The sequence below is a fragment of the Erigeron canadensis genome, chromosome 5 (genome assembly GCF_010389155.1).
Source record: "Erigeron canadensis isolate Cc75 chromosome 5, C_canadensis_v1, whole genome shotgun sequence".
Classification (NCBI taxonomy): Eukaryota; Viridiplantae; Streptophyta; class Magnoliopsida; order Asterales; family Asteraceae; genus Erigeron; species Erigeron canadensis.
The window spans coordinates 22750793-22767595 of NC_057765.1; the positions used below are offsets into that span (position 1 = coordinate 22750793).

Sequence of the window (16803 nt, forward strand, 5' to 3'; positions counted from 1 at the left end):
CACCCCAAGATGTTTACTAAACTTGCAACCTCTTGTGCGAACATCAAGTCATCTGACCACTAGATTACCTTGGTGATTTTTAAATATAAGGGTCCTAATTTTTACAAAACCTATGGTACAAGTGGTGGCTTATTTTCAGTAAATATGTACTAGTCACTGATGTTTTATCAGACATTTATAGCTTTCAAATATAGCCCACTACACATTTTGAGAGACTAGCAAGTTATTCACAAATAACTGTTACTGAATAAAGCAAAATTTTAAACCAGTATTGGTAGCATTAACATAATGCAGCATTGTAGCCCATAGCTAAATGTCTTGATATGATATATATACTATACTATAAAAATAGCTATACAAATTTAACATAAGGATTTGTAGATATGGATATTATTACAAGTGCTACATTGATGAATTTAGCGTATAATGAACGTTGAAACTTTTAAGTATCGGCAGGAAAAACCCTCTCCAGAAACTTGTAGAACCGTTTGGAGTAAAACTTCGGATCTGCAACGGATATGGACATGGGATCGTGACGCACTGACTTATATGCATGCTCAATTTTCTTTTTGGTGTTGTATTCTTGTAGTATATCAATTATACCGAGGTAGAGAACAACTTCATAAACCTCATAAAGTTCTGCTTCCGAGGAACTTGAAATCATCTGTGAGACCTTATGGTTTGCCTGAGCTGGCATGTTTACGCCTAATTGCACCCGTAACCTGAAAGTGGTTATCAAGAGATCAGGTAAAACAGGAAAACATATTAAGCAATTTGAAAGTGTATGTTTTTTGGACATGTAGTTGATATGTTACTTGGTTCAACATGAGCTGTACAATTTCAACAGACAAGGTTGATTCGTCCCATTTGGGCTATGTTCAATCTCTAACTAATCTATTTAACTATTGATTTGTCGATTTGGGCTATGTAAAATCTCTAACTAGTCAAAGGGGCAAATAACATATCATCTTTGGAGGAATGTCACACTGGGTGAATGGATCAAAAGTTTTCCAAACTGCATTATTCGTGTAGAAAACCACCTGTATCGCTGACAATCAGAATAATAGTTTATACTATTTTATAACTTTTGTTATCATATTTTGGCACACTATTACTTGTACAAAAATGTGGATATTATAGTCCATAACTGTTTTGGGCCAACCCAATCCATACAATTATACAAGGAAACTTCCCATTTTTACCCGTTACTCAATCTGCCAACCCACCAACTTTTCCATAAATTCCAAATTAAAAGTAGCCTAAAGCACCTAGAATGGTAAATCCCAATGAAATGTTGAATATGAACAATGCCCTCTCAAAGCCTAAACCTTGATAAACCGGAGTCATGGTACTTGTACTCAAATTTAACTTGTTTATTCCGCTGATAAACTAAGTTGGCAAGTGCTAGAAGATAATTTATTTCAAAATAGCTTATTTAGAGATCTGGTAAATATATTCAAATCTAGCTTGTAAACTATCATATCTTAAGTTCTTTATGTATAAAACTAAGTAATCACTAAAACATTCTCATTTGCCATTTTAATTAATCAACATCCCTAGAACTGCGATACCTATTGTTCACGGGTCAACATAACCCAACTCAAACTCATTTATGTAATATCCAAGGGCTGGCATGATCTTCGGAGTTAGTTTAAAGTGTTATAGAAATGTGTTATCTAGTAGATGATCCAATACCTTCCAGTACCAGGAAGAAGGACATCGGCTTCTTTGTCCCCTAACGAAGACGCTTTCAAGGTACTTCCTCTACTGTGTGGACCTGGTGCAGTGTTTACAGAACTCGGTTCATGCGTCACTAAGAGAAGTCCCTTTGGAGGAATCGAAAGATCCACATGACTTGTTGAGCCTAAAAATGAAAACAAAATATCTTAAACTATGATACACGCTAGAGTACCGATATAAATATGAGCGTAATGAGATAATGAAACCGCAACATTTCCATGCTTCAAGAAGCTCAACGGGCATGATACACCATACATTATAGAAATAGCAGTAGAAAACATTAAACAAGTAGCACGACCAAAGACAAATTAACTGCTAGATTGGGAAATTATCTTCTTTCCACTAGGATTTCGTTAATATTATGTGACTGAATTGAATGGGGAAAAAAAATTATAGCTCCAAAAATAGATGTGAATATGATACCAAGAATGCCACCTTGTCTAGAGTTGCATTTGCCTATTGAAGAAATATTGGGCTACAAATCAAGAAGAAAATCGATGGAATTGCGCAAAATTTAGTGGAAGTGTCAGTGTGTGTAGATACTAGTATTACAGGTGATTATAATCTCTTCAAGATACTTGCAGAGATTACAGGTGGAATGTTTAATGACATTCTCATTTTGAATAAAGCTATCCGAATGTAAGATAAAACAAACAAACCAGAGGCCCGTTTATATACAATTGGAGAAACCGATGCTTAAATTGCTTCCAACTAAAAGCAACCAAACCAGAGGTTGATTTATATATTATCATTTTAATGTCTTACAATCGGCCCACTGTATGTTCATCCAATATTGTTAACTTGTAAAAATGTAACTGTTTAAATTGCTAGCATCTTGCTAGTAAGTTTACTGGTAAAAATCTTTAGCTGCAAATGCGAAGCTTGTGCACTCAATTTTTCCTTGTGGTGTTGAATGTCAGTAACTTTAATGCATTACATAACGGTATATGACATAGTTAAATCAAATATAACCTGCTAAAGTTTGTAGTCTAAGGATAAAAACTGTTAGAAATGCTCAATAAGAAAAAGAAATTTACCATCGTCATCATGAGTTTTCTGAGGTCTGTGGAATGCATCCGGTGGTTCTAAGAGAGCCTTTAAATGCTCGGGAGCTCTAAAATGCAATCCCAAAAGAAGGCTATAATCTATAATCTGCTGAGATTCTAAAAACGCACAGTCTAGGTAGATTTGTCTGCAAAAGGTTAGGATGGGAGTTTAACGAAATAGTAAAAACTATAGTGTCAATGGAATTGGTAGGGAAACGACCAGACAACAAACTTACTTGAAAAGTGCATCACGCAATGACTTGTCCATATGGAAATCATAAGCAAGATCAAGATCTTTTAATGTGGTACCGTCTTTAATGTCATCCTTATTTGTACTTCTTCCTTGATAAGAACCCTTCAAATCATAACGACGATGTATCCGTAGCTCTGTATAGAACATATTTCCCATGACCACAAATTGCACCTAAAAATGAGAATTAAACAAGATGAATTAAAATGATTACCACTCTTACGAACTAAGTGGATAAAGGGCCAAATACCTTTTTGCCAACTCTGAGTCTTATCTCATGAAGGCCATAGAATTTAGTGATCAGAGTGGCATCGTGCGCGCTTACATGATTGTAATAGCTTGGAAGCATCTTCAGTAAAACCTACCAAATACGAAAAACAATATCAAAATTTACATTAATCCGTGACAAACAACAATGCCCAATTCCTGAGCCATGGAAATATGCCAAAGTGATATTAACAAGTCACGGATGTAATGAAGTTAAAAGTAAGCTATGCAGGAATGACAATGTATATAACGGATCCAGGAAATTTTTTAAGAAGGGGCAATATCTAGTAGAGACGATAATACATATGGGTTGGTAACGATTCAAGAATATTCAGGTTTAGTTTTACGTTACATGTAAGATTATATGATACAGAAATAGGTATGCCTTTTATTTAAATAAAAACTTAGATGTACATATAACATTTGATTGTAATTTTTTCATTGAATTATCCAAGCATGCTATTAACATATCAAAATCATAAAAATACAAATATATTGTTTCATTTAAGTACACAAGACATATATATACTACCCTAATGATAATAAAAAACCAACATCCATTTTTTTATTTTAGTGAAAATCTAAAGTAAAGATGTTAAAAAACTTAAAAATATGGAAATCAATATTTGTTGGGTTAATGTAAGGAGGTGCCTAGGACCCCCCTAATAACATTATGGATCCGCCAATGTCTATAAGCGAGCATGTTTTGGTTGATGCAAACCTTGAGCTCGGATGCTCTTAAAGTTTTTATAAAGAATTTGTCATCGTGTGATAGATAGAAAAGGCTGCCACTTTTCCCCGGAGAAGAAAGCTCTCTTAAACCATTATCCCCACATATAGACATCATATAATCTGCAGCATCTAACTTGAACATCTCCCTCAAATTCCTGAAATTTAAAGAGAAGCTCATCAAATCGATATGATTTACTAGGTTAACATCTTTTATTCAATAAAAGTGGATCACTAGTTCAGTGGGTCAATATCGAAGAGAGTTAACTAAATCATACTCAACATAATAAATGTATGATCACTAGTTCAGTAACTGTAAAGCTTGCTGATGGCTTTATTCTTGGAAAAATTTGGCTATGTAGCAGGATGAGACCCACAAGAAGAATCCAATTTTAGTAGGGATAACTACAGAAAATAGAAAGGACCTTTCAATCAATTCATGAAAATAACAGTGACCTTTAAAAGTTTTGTTTTTTAGAAATGAACTTTCATTTAGTACCGAAAATAACAACATTTGACACGTGGACATTTTTTGATTACGTGGCATTTTTTAATGACGTGACATTATTCTTTATTTATTAATATTTAATTTTTTTATCAGTCATGTCATTTCCCAAAAAAAATAATAATATGGTTCCGTTTCAGTTTCGGTTCCGGCAAGGTATTTTTTCTCGTCATTATATTCTGAAGCTGATTTCGATTTCTTTTCATTGATTTTTGTTGAGTCTCTTCCATTTTCAAGCATTGAGAAGCTGTGTATGAAGATCATAAAGGAGACATAGATCTATATCTTCTTCGTCTATTTCGAGATTTAAAATCTCTAAAATTAGATGCCAAAACATCTTTGTTTTCGTCAGAGAGAGATCCTGGGGATATTTAGGTAAGACGAGAGTTTCATAGACCGGATTTGGTTCGTTTAAGAAGAGTTTGTCTGCGGATGAGATAAATCCAGATGACGAAGGTCTAGAGGTTGAACTAATCCGACTATAAATTAGAGTTCATTGCTATTTTCGTAAATTGGTCGAAAGATCCTTTCTATTTTCTGTGTTACAAAGAATGCCACGTCATTAAAAAACGCCACGTAATCAAAAGATGTCCACGTCACCATGTTCACGTGTCAAATGTTGCTATTTCCGGTAATAAATGAAAGTTCATTTTTAAATCAAAACTTTTAAAGTCACTACTATTTTCGTGAATTGGTCAAAAGGTGCTTTCTATTTTCTGCAATTATCCCATTTTAGTATGGTGAAAAAGTTTATACTTGATGGTGGAACAGAAATAAAAAAACAGTTCATTCACATACTTTTCACTTGTTTGTTCCAACAGACTCTTCACGGATGCTTACGCTAAGTAGTAAAATGTCACAGAAATTCCTTGACCCCTTCCTTACATGTTTACCGTAATGTATCTAAATTATCATCATTTGCATATATAGAAACAGTGACAGGTATGTAATTCTACGATTAAAACTGATGGTAACGTTTCCACTGCTTAGAAAGACAATACATGACTTTTTTTAAAAAAGAAGTAAAGGAAAAGGAACAGATGTATAAGAACACCAGCTAAACTAGTACCTGAAGACCATCGGACAAAAGTCTTTCCAATGGAAATCGATTGAAGAGTGTGGAGGTGTCAATTGTGAGCCCTTCCTAGGGAAATACATCTTTATTCTTGCCCGTTCTCCAAAATCTGACTGTCTCACTTCACGCACAGGAACTGGTGTAATTTTTCCAACTGTGTACCTGTAATTTATGTGCCATGGCATATGATTGAGTAACAATATAAATGTAAACATTTTAGAGCTAAATTGTGGTCAACTGCTCATAACAATAAGGCGCTGAAACGTTAAGTTGGTTGGATGAACTTATCAATTATTAATTAGTTTGCTGAAAATTCAAAGTTAGTGAAATTGGCAATTGGTTTAAAGTATGCATGGGGGAGGAGCATCTGATTCTCTTTAGAGATACAAATGCAGTTCTGTGTTCATACAAGCACTAAATACAGGACCTTAAAAATAAGGAATCATGCTCGTGTGCATCTTAGGCTCCAAAATTCTGTACACGATCTGTCATAGATTGTGGACTAAACTTAGGTTCCGAAACAAAGAGATGTTGAAATCTAGCCAGCAGATGAAAGCGGCAAAGACCTTAGATGGACTGATAAAACAAAGGAGTCCCAAAAAAGAGTTTAAATGACAGAGAATTTAATTAAAGTATTCATGTCCAAAAGGTTATTTGTAAAGGCAAGTCATAGCACCCTTAGTTGTGTGCAGTTTATAAAACCGTTGAATAAAATGTGCAGGGTGCACCCCTTGAGAAGAATCCTGAACTAGATCTATTGAATTCATTTGTATGAGTGTGTGATAGTATTCTTTTGGCAGTTGTCTTGATTACGATTTGTGATTTCGCCCCCTAACCACAAACGACGAAATATTGACCATGGAAAGGTTTAGGATTTCATGTTTAGTTAATTTACCTGATACCTGCTTGCAGATTAAGCATCAGATAGTAGCTGCTATGACCTTTAAAAATGTCTGCCGATGGTTTCTTTTTCACTTCATTCATATGAAATTTTCGTTGCTGTTCCCTTTTGTGTGATGAACCTACGTTATTATTAGTCAATTCTTTAATCAGAACTCCTTGTATATATTCCCTTTCACAGACTAAAGTATTATCATCATCTATTTGACTTACTCCTTCATCAGAGCTATGAGATAATATGTCAGTATTATCTAAGGTAGATAGCTCCCTAGCAGAATCCCCAATGCTACATTCTTCTTCCAGAGATACACTCTTGCTTGATATCCGACCCGAGTCTTTGAATAACCCATTAATGGTTATTTTCTCAGAAAGACTACGGCTTATCACTCGTTTCATATCCTTGAACCTCTCTGATTTAAAGGATGAATTAGGAGATATACGGGTTTTCTTTTTGCCTAATCTTCTTAATGATTGAGATCGGTTTCCTACAGAATAGAACGTTCCCTGTCCATCTTTTAGGCCTTTGGTCCACATCCCAAAATAGTAACTACCATCTGCAAACCTATAAACGCCTGACCCTTGTCTATACCCGTTTGACCAATAACCATCAAACAGATCACCGTTGACCCATTTCATCACGCCTCTACCACACATCAGCCCATCTTTCCAGTTTCCAATATAGATGTTACCATTACACCAAGCATACTTACCACTACCATAATATGCGCCCTCTTTCCAAGCACCATCATAAATATCGGAATTACTATACCGCTTTCTTCCAAGTCCATGCGGCTTGTTCATCCTCCAGGACCCGACATATGTTGACCCATCTGGTTTATTCATTGTCCCAAAACCATCAAGGTACCCGCCTGAAAAATCACCCTCGTAACATGCTCCAGACGGCCAAGTCATCCGTCCACCCCCGGTTATTTTCCCTTCTTCCCATTGACCATCATAAACTGTACCATCTGACCATGTATATTTACCCCTGCCATGAGGAGTCTTTCCTTTGACACTGCCAAAGTATACATTTCCATTCAGGACAATCTCCATAATCATCCTGAAAACATAAGATATACACAGCACAATATGGTTACGTTATATTTTTGAAAATAGAACTTGAAAAAATGCTTTCCAAAACCTGCAACGAAGTTCTTTGCCAAATTGCAGAAAGTGATAAATATTCGCCGTATTACCTGTAAAATCTCTTCACAACAAGCCAGTACTACTTGGTATGTGTCACTCCTGAAAAGCAAATGTTGGAGATTTCCATTGTGAGAACAGAATTGAGATACAATATATAGACATGTTTTAGGAAATATTTGTTTGTAACATGATAAATTCCTACTTTGGAAGACACTCTTCATCAATGCCTAATAGATTTCTTTCTCCAAATTTCACAGGCTTTACTTTTTTTTTTTTTTAAATCAAATTCTCTAAGAAAGCTTTCTCCACTAAAAGAAATAATAGCTAATTAGTGCAAGATTTGACATCTAACATAAGAGCAGAAACTAAATTTCCGGATCCAGTATATATCACTTTGTTACGGATGATGTATATGTGCAGTGTAACATGTATATCTTTTTTTCTTTCCAAAAAGACAGAGACGAATACAGTCATTTATTATAACACCAACTGCGCCTTATATGAAACTTGAACTCACAACCTCTCGTTGATCGGTCAACAACACTGGCCAAATGCCCTTTGGCCAGTGTGACACGTAATACAATGCAAAACATTTTATAAATTCTGCGTCTACTATACAATAGCAAAAAGAATATCGAAAGCTTACAAGTTACAAAAAAAAAAAAAAAATCATCATTAAGAATATGCCAAACGTTGACTTTTGAAAAAATGATGAAGACAGGAGCTGAAATGCAAAAATGCATCATCTTAAATTCTTATTATTATCTTTTGCATAACAAAGACCAATTTAGTTTTTGCAAGAAAGAAAAAAACATGTGACTCCTTAAACAATACACCTGCAAACGTCATAACATTCATAGGTGTCAAAAAATGATATATTCTTTTCTAATATATAAAAAAGAAAAAGAAAAATAATCTTCATTTCTCAAAGAACATATATAACAATATAACATTAAGATCAGGGATAACTGACACATTGTATGTAACCAACTTTCAAAACTTAAACATATGTCAAAATTTAAAATTTCGTATCATATGTATATGTGCATCTAATACCTTGTAAAGTGCTTATGTGACATCGGTTTGATGACACGGTACTAGTATTGGTACTGATCACACAACAGTTTATACGGCTCTACGTATAGTATGAAAGTTAATATGAATTATCATCGGACAAAAAGGTAACTAGATACATGTGATTAGAATTGAAATTAAGAATGTTACACAAAATTTCGAAATCAACTTATTATCAAAATCAAAAGATGATGATTTATACTCTATATAATGATAATGATTGATCAAGCAGTACATATTTGAACAAATTTATAAACAACAATATATAATTAACACATATATAAGTTGACTAATCCTTGTGAAAATAAAGAACTTGCCTGTTAATTTCTGGAACTGATTTCAAAATTTGCTGTCAAGCAAATGAAATTATGCCATGAAGTTCAGTGAGAGGGAAGGTTTTATTTATTTATTTATTTTTAATATAAAGTTTTTAGTGGGAGAAGAATATTTGATTTGATTAGTGATCAAGGGGAATAATAATAGATAGGAATATCATACGTTGCAAGCATGCAAAATAATTGTCGGGTGAAGGATGACTGTTGGATCATACATCAATGGTTCCAAGGTGTTTTGATGGTCCTTTTTTTGCTAACTATACGTGGAAGCAAAGAATATATATAATGTATATATTTTTTAAAAACGAGGAACTATCTCGAGTTATCTTAAGGACTCTGCTTATAAGGCTTAACTTCTTGGAACTTCTTCACTGCTACATCAGCATCACATAATTCAGGACTCTTCTCAGGACACCCACTGCCTATAAAGACAATTTCTTTAGAACTTATTCGCCACATCATCATTTATTTAATATTTTTATACAAAAAATACACCATTCAAATAAAATACTTTTATTTAAAAAACACCATTCAAATAAAAATAACACATTACAACATTTATCTAAAAAACACAAATAAAAAAAAAACACATTACAACATTTATTTAAAAAGTTAGGATCCTAGACGTAAAAAAAACATTAATAAAACATCATCAACGTTGACGGTAATTTTTCGGGAGGTTCCAAACATGTTCCACTAGAGCATTGCGAAGTCGATGGTGCATCCTCCTATCACGTAACTCCCCGAAGGTCCGCATTTGCGTTGCAACTCTTTCATCCCACGTACGTGTTGGCACATTAGTTGGATCGGACAAATAATCTTCCTCAAAATCGGATATTGCGTTACCGTTGTCTTGAACAATCATGTTGTATAGAATAACACAAGCATACATCATACGTTTTATTTTGTTCACCGAAAACGGGCGGGCATTATGTTTAAGGATTGCCCAACGACCTTGAAGCACCCCGAAAGCTCGTTCGATATCCTTTCTTGCAGCCTCTTGATAGCGCTTGAACTTTCCACTCTTTTCATCCATCGGGCATTTAAAAGACTTGACTAGTGTCGCCCATTCCGGATAAATACCGTCAGCTAGATAATATCCCTTGGTAAACTCTTCACCGTAAACAGTATATTGAAGTGCAGGAGCCCTATCTTGCAGCAAATCTTTGAACAAATCTGATTCATTAAGGACGTTGATGTTGTTGTTCGAACCTGCGGGGCCAAAGTAAGCATGCCAAATCTACAAATCATACGAAGCTACTGCTTCAAGCATGATCGTTGGATGTCCTTTGTCGCCTCGTGTGTACTGCCCTTGCCAAGCCACCGGATAGTTTCTCCAACCCCAATGCATACAATCAATACTACCAAGCATACCAGGAAAAACATGTATCTGTTCATGCTTACTTACCAAACGTTGGACATCTTCACTTGTCGGTCTTCTCAAGTACTCATTCTGATATAAATAATAAACACACTTACAAAAGTTATTTAAATATTCCATTGAAGTCGCACGACCCATATGCAAGTACTCATCTAGTTGGTCAGGATTAGCACCATACGCTAGTTGACGTATGGCGGAAGTACATTTTTGGAAAATGTTGAAACCATGCCTACCAGTGCAATCGGTTTTATTTTCTTTGAAAAAACTGAAAGTGTTTGGGTAGGGGTTCGATGGCGCTAAAGCTGTGTATAGCTTGGCATATGCGGATAAACATATGTTTGCGCATTCGAAATCTTCGTCGGAAATAATCGGCCGGGAACGGAGGTGCATCGGAAAAGTAATCATTCCATAAACGTACCGCGGATCCGGCATGATCTCGTGATAAAACCCTTTTGGTTCTAAGAACACGCAAACCAGACGCGTTATCGTTTGACTCTTCTTTGTTACAAAGATCAAAAACGACGCATGCGATCTTTGAATTAAATAGCGTGTTCATTTGCGTAGCAGTGTTGGAAAGAAAATTGAATTCATTCACTTGCTGAGGATGAATTAGACATAATTTGGGTGGTGAATGAAATGAAATGTTTTTGTAAAATGAAATGAGAAGTTTGTTTGATGAATTGTTTGTGTGATAAAATGTGAATAAGGTTAGTGTTTAAATAGGGAAAAAAAAAGTTACCGTTCAAAGAAAAAAAAAACCCAAACGGCTAGTTTAGGTCCCACTCGCAACGTCTTCTAACTTCTTGGGGAAGAACAGATCGAAGGACACAAACGCGAGGACACTCAAGGCCCATAATGTGTCCGCGTCTTGGCCTATTTGGACGCTCCACAAGACGGTGTATAAGCACCGCCCTAATAACCAGGGGCGTGTCCAAAGGGGAATGTCCCTTCAAAATTTAAATTTTATGTATTTTTAAATTTTCTATGGATTTTAAAAATTTTCCTATAGGTTTTTAACATTTTGTCCCATTTTAAATTTATATTTCATTAATTAATTAATTTTGCCCCTCCGAGATTTTTTCCTAGTACCGCCTCTTTATATAACAAAGTGTTAAATTCTTTTATAAAAAAGTAAGAGAGTTAGATGAGTTATAATTTTTGATCACAAACCTTAGATAGTTATTTCCAATTTTATAATTGAAAAAACACAATTAAATTATAAGAATGCTGCTAATTAGAGATTTTAGAAGTTTCAAAAAATGTTCTAATAATCTACCTCTACAATATATTAGAAAGTGAGACTTGAAATGAGATGAAATATGACAATATCAAAGACATTAGTGGTATTTGATATGAGAAGTGATATTAGTACATTTGTCTTGATAGATACACCACTACTGTGCAATACTGATTTGTACAATCAGCTGTAAAACTTGTACTTTGTGGTACATCCATAAAAAAACAATGGTACCAATATTACCCTCCCATTTGATATGCCTTGAAATCTTTGTCAGGTGGTCAGGAAGTTTTTCCTAATAAAGTTCAAATTATACTAGGTAACGAAGTTTCGAGAGCGGTAAAAGAAAAAGTTTTAAAAGAGTCATTTATATAGCTGATATATAGGTATTAGAAATATTCATTTGAAAACTAAAATTGTCACACCCCGACTAAGGTGGAAAACTTGGGGTGCAAGATAAGCACACGCGCACATGGATGTTACATATGAAATAACTAAATGAGTGCATAGATTAAACATAAATAGTCGAATACATAGTTCAAATAAGCAAAACATAGGTCATAACACATAGATTTAATAGCATTCGAATAATCCATAAGATAAGTTCCCACGCAGGGGAAACGATTAGGCATAATGCCAACTAGCACATAGAAAAGCATGCAAAACTCAAAATCCTAAGCCTGAAGTTTGCTACGAGTCCCATACTACCATTCCTACCCACGATTTGCTCGATTAACTGAAAGGATACTTAAAAGCGTCAACACAATGGTTGGTGAATTCGTAAGATTAATAGTAAGCATTTCGCATCAAAACATGCTTTTAAGAGTACACACAGCAACGTTCGATTATAGACTTACTTTAGATACAATAAGTACACACAGGGATAGGCACAAAACACTATCGACCACATAAAGCACACATAGGGATAGGCACACGACACTATCAATAAAGCACACACAGGGATAGGCACACGACACTATCGATAAAGCACACACAGGGTATCATGCAGTAGTCTATAATCGTCATAGTAAAAGAGTATCCGTAATGAAATCGTAAATGTAACCAATGTATGAAATCATAAGTGTATCTGAAAAATGTAACCACAAGTATATCCAAAATAGATAGTCATAAAGCACCATATACGTTTTATCAAAAAAACATTTTGTATCCTTTCAGCCCCATAAAAACATGTAAAAAGGGGGACTACGAAGCTCACCTGATTGCCAGCAATAAGATCAAGCTACACAAGATATTCAGAAGCAAGTAATTGGCAGCAATCAATCTGTTTCAAGTTATCGCAATTAAGTAATGTATTCATTATAGGAAAGTGTGTTCATATCGTGCCACCAAGTGTTAACTAAGTTGTCCAAAAGCGCTCAAGTTTGACTTTGACCCAAATTCATAAGTTTGACTAACGTTGACCAATTTACGAGTTTGACTAAGTTGACAAAACCGACCAAAGTTGACCAAACCGGGGTAGTAATCGAAATCCGAGGTCTCAATTGAAAGTTGGGGTCTTAAATTGTTATTGGGGTCTTAATTGAGAATTTAGGGTAGTATTTCACTAAAGGACAAAATTGAAATTGAGAGGCTGGATTTGAGAGGCTAAATCTGAGAGGCTAGTAAATCTAGGGTAGTATTTCCAAATACGAGGTCACATTTGAAATACGAGGTCGTAATTGGAAATACGAGGTCACAAACTGATGGGGTCGCAAACTGGGTTGTTCTTCCCCAAAATTCATTCTAGAAAACCCTAATCGTATCTTTCGATTAGGAAGGTGTTTTTAACATCAGATTGTACTTTTAGACTCCTTAATATGATGAGAAAACAATCCTAAAGTCGGAAACTCGAAAAACGGTCTTAAACCCGTAAACCCATTTGAACAAAGTTTATAAAAAAATGTACAAAAATTCTTATATCTTAAGATTTTGTTAACAAAACCACGCGAAACTTTGACAAAAGTTGTAGTACATGATTCTAAACGTTTTGGACGTAAAAAGTTCAATACTTGGTAGGTGTAGTGTGTGTATTAAAAGAAAAACCGAAAAATACCAAAAGAAGAGCATAAAAAGGGGTTTTGATTTTATACCTTAAATCTGTAAAATAGATGTTTGTGACAATGTTTAGGACGTGAAAACACTGTTATTGCAGCTAAATCTAAACAAAATAAGGTTTGATTTCCATAAAACTTGTGGATTTTGGGGTAATAAAGTGAGGTAATAAAAATGGGGTAGTAAGGGAGAATGGGGTAGCAAAGGGTTTGTGTGTGTTTTTGCTAGGAGGCTAATGTGAGGAGAATGAGGCTTTATGAAAGAATAAGATTAGTTATATGTAAGGTAAAATAGAAGGGTTTTTGCTTTGTCACTTTACAAGTCCGAATGCGATGCCGCTCAGGAAATACGAGGTCGATAATTAAATACGAGGTCGTTTCTAAAATACGAGGTCGATAGCTAAATATGAGGTCGTTTTCTAAAATATGATGTTGATAACTAAATACGAGGTCGTTTTCTAAAATACGATGTCGATAACTAAATACGAGGTCGTTTCTAAAATACGATGTCGCATTTTCAAGTTTAAAAAATTTATTTTGACTCAAAAGTTTTCGTGGTCAACTCACGGGTGTTTTCCCTGAAAACTGGCAATAAAAAACTGTGATCTGAATCAAATACAATATGTTTTCTAGTTCATATCATAGTGTTTTTTTTAGCCAGTTTTATAGTTTTCAAGGAAATTTTAGTTTTCAAATGCTTCCGAAGTAACTTGTGTTGTTATAATCTACCGATGAATTCTTATTGTTGTATTTCGGTTGCATTAATCTAAACTAACTTTATGCATTTTCAGTTATCTCATCAAATGGTTTAATGGCAAGGAATTTGTTTCTTCACAAGATGTTTCAAGTTGGAGTTTTATTTTAGACATATTTGAGGGCAACTACATGTATTTCTTTTTATTATTTTTTTTTTAAATGCAAACATTACAACTAAACCCTAAATAATCTTAAACTAACTCCATTGCTAAAGATTGGAAATTACTTCAAAAGGGCTCATGGTATGGTTATTTACCGTTAAGAGCATCAAGTATGGTTCAAGGATGTAGAACCGTCTAGAATGCCATTTCAACGCCACATGAGTTTACACAGTGTGGCGTTATGGTTCAAGGATGCAGAACCGTCCAAAATACCAGTTCGATGGTCAGAAGAAGCTCTTTCTTTTTTTAATTTATTATCAGTCTAACATATGTTGATTTTTTTTATTGACATATTATTTTGTGATTCTTTTTTACTATAAACTTGGAAAGTTGGAAGAAAGGGATGCCGAACAAAAAGCAAGTCATGGCAAACCGTAAAAAGGCAAACTTTTGTACTTTTAAACGTAGCTAATTAAGTCAAAATGCCCTATGCAATGTTAAAACGTATTTGATATAATGTTTTTCCTTTTATTCTTGCTGAGATGAGCTTTCACCCGGATTCATTAGTATCATACTCTTTCATCTCCATCTAATTCATCTTTTTCATCATCAGTCGCCGGCGATCTGCACTCATTTACAATGAAAACCCCCGAACCTTCACCTAATAATAACAATAATCGATCTTCTAAACCCTCGTCCTCAAGACGCCTTTTACTTCCCCATCGTGGATAATCTTCAACCACCGTTTTTGTCGAATCATGAAAACATTCCTGAAACGATTCGGAGTATGGATTGCGGCTTTTCCACCACTCACAAGATACCGCAGCAACAACAACAACGGTCGCTTTTTAAGGAAAATGATATCACCAAATCTTCATCAACTTTTAATCCAAACAAGTCTTCAAGATCCGATACTCCGATTCCTGCTACTTGTGATAGATTCGTTCCGTCGAGATTCAGACTGCCACAACAACAGTAGCACTATTGTTTCTTTACCAAAAAATGAAGCCCTAATTCACCGATGCATCCGAGAACTAGTAGCACTATTGTTGACGATGGAAGCGGTCAAACTAAGTTTTCTACACCGAATTCCTTGGTTTAAAAAAGGGGAAAAAAACCGCCTCAGGCCTCACCAGAAGATGTGCATTCCCAATCCAAACAAATGGAGGTTTGTTTTTTCAATTCTTGTTTATATTGTCGATTTTATCTCAAAAGCTTACCCTAACTATCTGCAATTTAATTTAAAATCCCGATCTTGATGATATCGATTGTATAATACTCTGATGTAGTTATTTGATGCATTAGTGTTACGCTGTATTGTTTAGTTAACTTAAAAGAGGAAAGGAGAAGAGAGGGAAAGAAAGTTTTCCTTCTTAATCACCTCAAAAATGAGAGGAAAACTTTTTAAACAAAAAACAACTACACTCCCCCTCCTAATCCTTTCCACTCCTTCCCTTTCCACACTTAAAAAAATCTTAAGAATGTATTTTATAATTTTCCCCTCTCTTCTCCTTTCCACTCCTTCCCTTTCCACACTTAAAAACAACAATACAGTGTTAGTTTTTGATGTAATATCGCTTGAAAGGATTCAAAGAGTATGATACTAATGAATCTGGGTCAAAGCTTCACCTTAGCAAGCAACATATTATAAAAATAAAAGGAAAACAAATTGGTCACCTATAGAATAGCCGGTTACATACATCACATAGACACTCACAGGTCATTATGATTAAACAAAGAAAAGTAAAAATGCCGACCATCGGCAAGGACATCAAGAATCTTGATGAAATGTCCGGCGCCGAAATGGGAGGGAATGGGAACATGCTCGGCGCCGACTGCCAAGTAATCAATCTTGGTCGGGGTATTTCTTCCATAACTGATGCTCTAATAACTCTCATCTGTTCCCATTTGCCGGAGGTCTTTATGAAAGAAATAAGGTTCTTTACTCTATCCTGCTTATGTAGGGATTGCTTATTATTAGTATTATTTTTCTACCCTTATTTGAGTATTTCTACCGTTATTTTTGCTACTGACTCAAACTCCAACCCCATTGGAACAAAAGATAGTATAGTTGGTGACATAGACCATGCAAATAACCAAAGCGGCTGGACTTCTAACAGAGTTAGGGATCACTTCTCCCAATTCAGAATGCAATTTCGTCATGCCTGAATATGCCATTTCAAATAAGGGTCGGAGACTACTTTGCTGAA

The 16803-nt window shown here is 35.0% G+C and overlaps 2 protein-coding genes across 3 annotated transcripts; both read right to left on the reverse strand.

The window, feature by feature from the left end:
- Positions 1-306: 306 nt before the first annotated feature.
- On the reverse strand, positions 307-9090 carry LOC122599856 (phosphatidylinositol 4-phosphate 5-kinase 8-like). 2 transcript variants are annotated; one of them, XM_043772445.1, is made up of 10 exons: positions 9050-9090; positions 7709-7757; positions 6508-7572; positions 5607-5774; positions 4025-4190; positions 3287-3397; positions 3023-3210; positions 2778-2932; positions 1696-1864; positions 307-722 (listed from the first exon to the last, which is right to left on the reverse strand). In XM_043772445.1, the coding sequence occupies exons 3-10, from the start codon at positions 7569-7571 to the stop codon at positions 443-445; spliced, it is 2301 nt and encodes a 766-aa protein (XP_043628380.1). In that variant the 5' UTR covers position 7572; positions 7709-7757; positions 9050-9090; the 3' UTR covers positions 307-442. The 2 variants fall into 2 exon arrangements, with proteins under 2 accessions (XP_043628380.1, XP_043628381.1); XM_043772446.1 differs by lacking the exon at positions 1696-1864 and having other exon boundaries at positions 619-722.
- Positions 9091-9719: 629 nt separating this feature from the next.
- LOC122601351 lies at positions 9720-11004 on the reverse strand. The gene is made up of 3 exons (XM_043774117.1): positions 10867-11004; positions 10421-10520; positions 9720-10279 (listed from the first exon to the last, which is right to left on the reverse strand). The coding sequence occupies exons 1-3, from the start codon at positions 11002-11004 to the stop codon at positions 9720-9722; spliced, it is 798 nt and encodes a 265-aa protein (XP_043630052.1).
- Positions 11005-16803: the final 5799 nt, after the last annotated feature.

Bases quoted from the DNA above. Each gene is read 5' to 3' on its own strand.
- LOC122601351 (XM_043774117.1), bottom strand. From the start codon at position 11,004: ATGAACACGCTATTTAATTCAAAGATCGCATGCGTCGTTTTTGATCTT. The intron at 10,521-10,866 runs GTACGTTTATGG...TATTTATATCAG, and splicing joins GAGATCATGCCGGATCCGCG to AATGAGTACTTGAGAAGACC. The intron at 10,280-10,420 runs GTATGCATTGGG...TTGGCCCCGCAG, and splicing joins TATGCTTGGTAGTATTGATT to GTTCGAACAACAACATCAAC.
- LOC122599856 (XM_043772445.1), bottom strand. From the start codon at position 7,571: ATGATTATGGAGATTGTCCTGAATGGAAATGTATACTTTGGCAGTGTC. The intron at 5,775-6,507 runs GTAAATTAACTA...CATAAATTACAG, and splicing joins AATCTGCAAGCAGGTATCAG to GTACACAGTTGGAAAAATTA. The intron at 4,191-5,606 runs GTACTAGTTTAG...TTTAAATTTCAG, and splicing joins TTTTGTCCGATGGTCTTCAG to GAATTTGAGGGAGATGTTCA.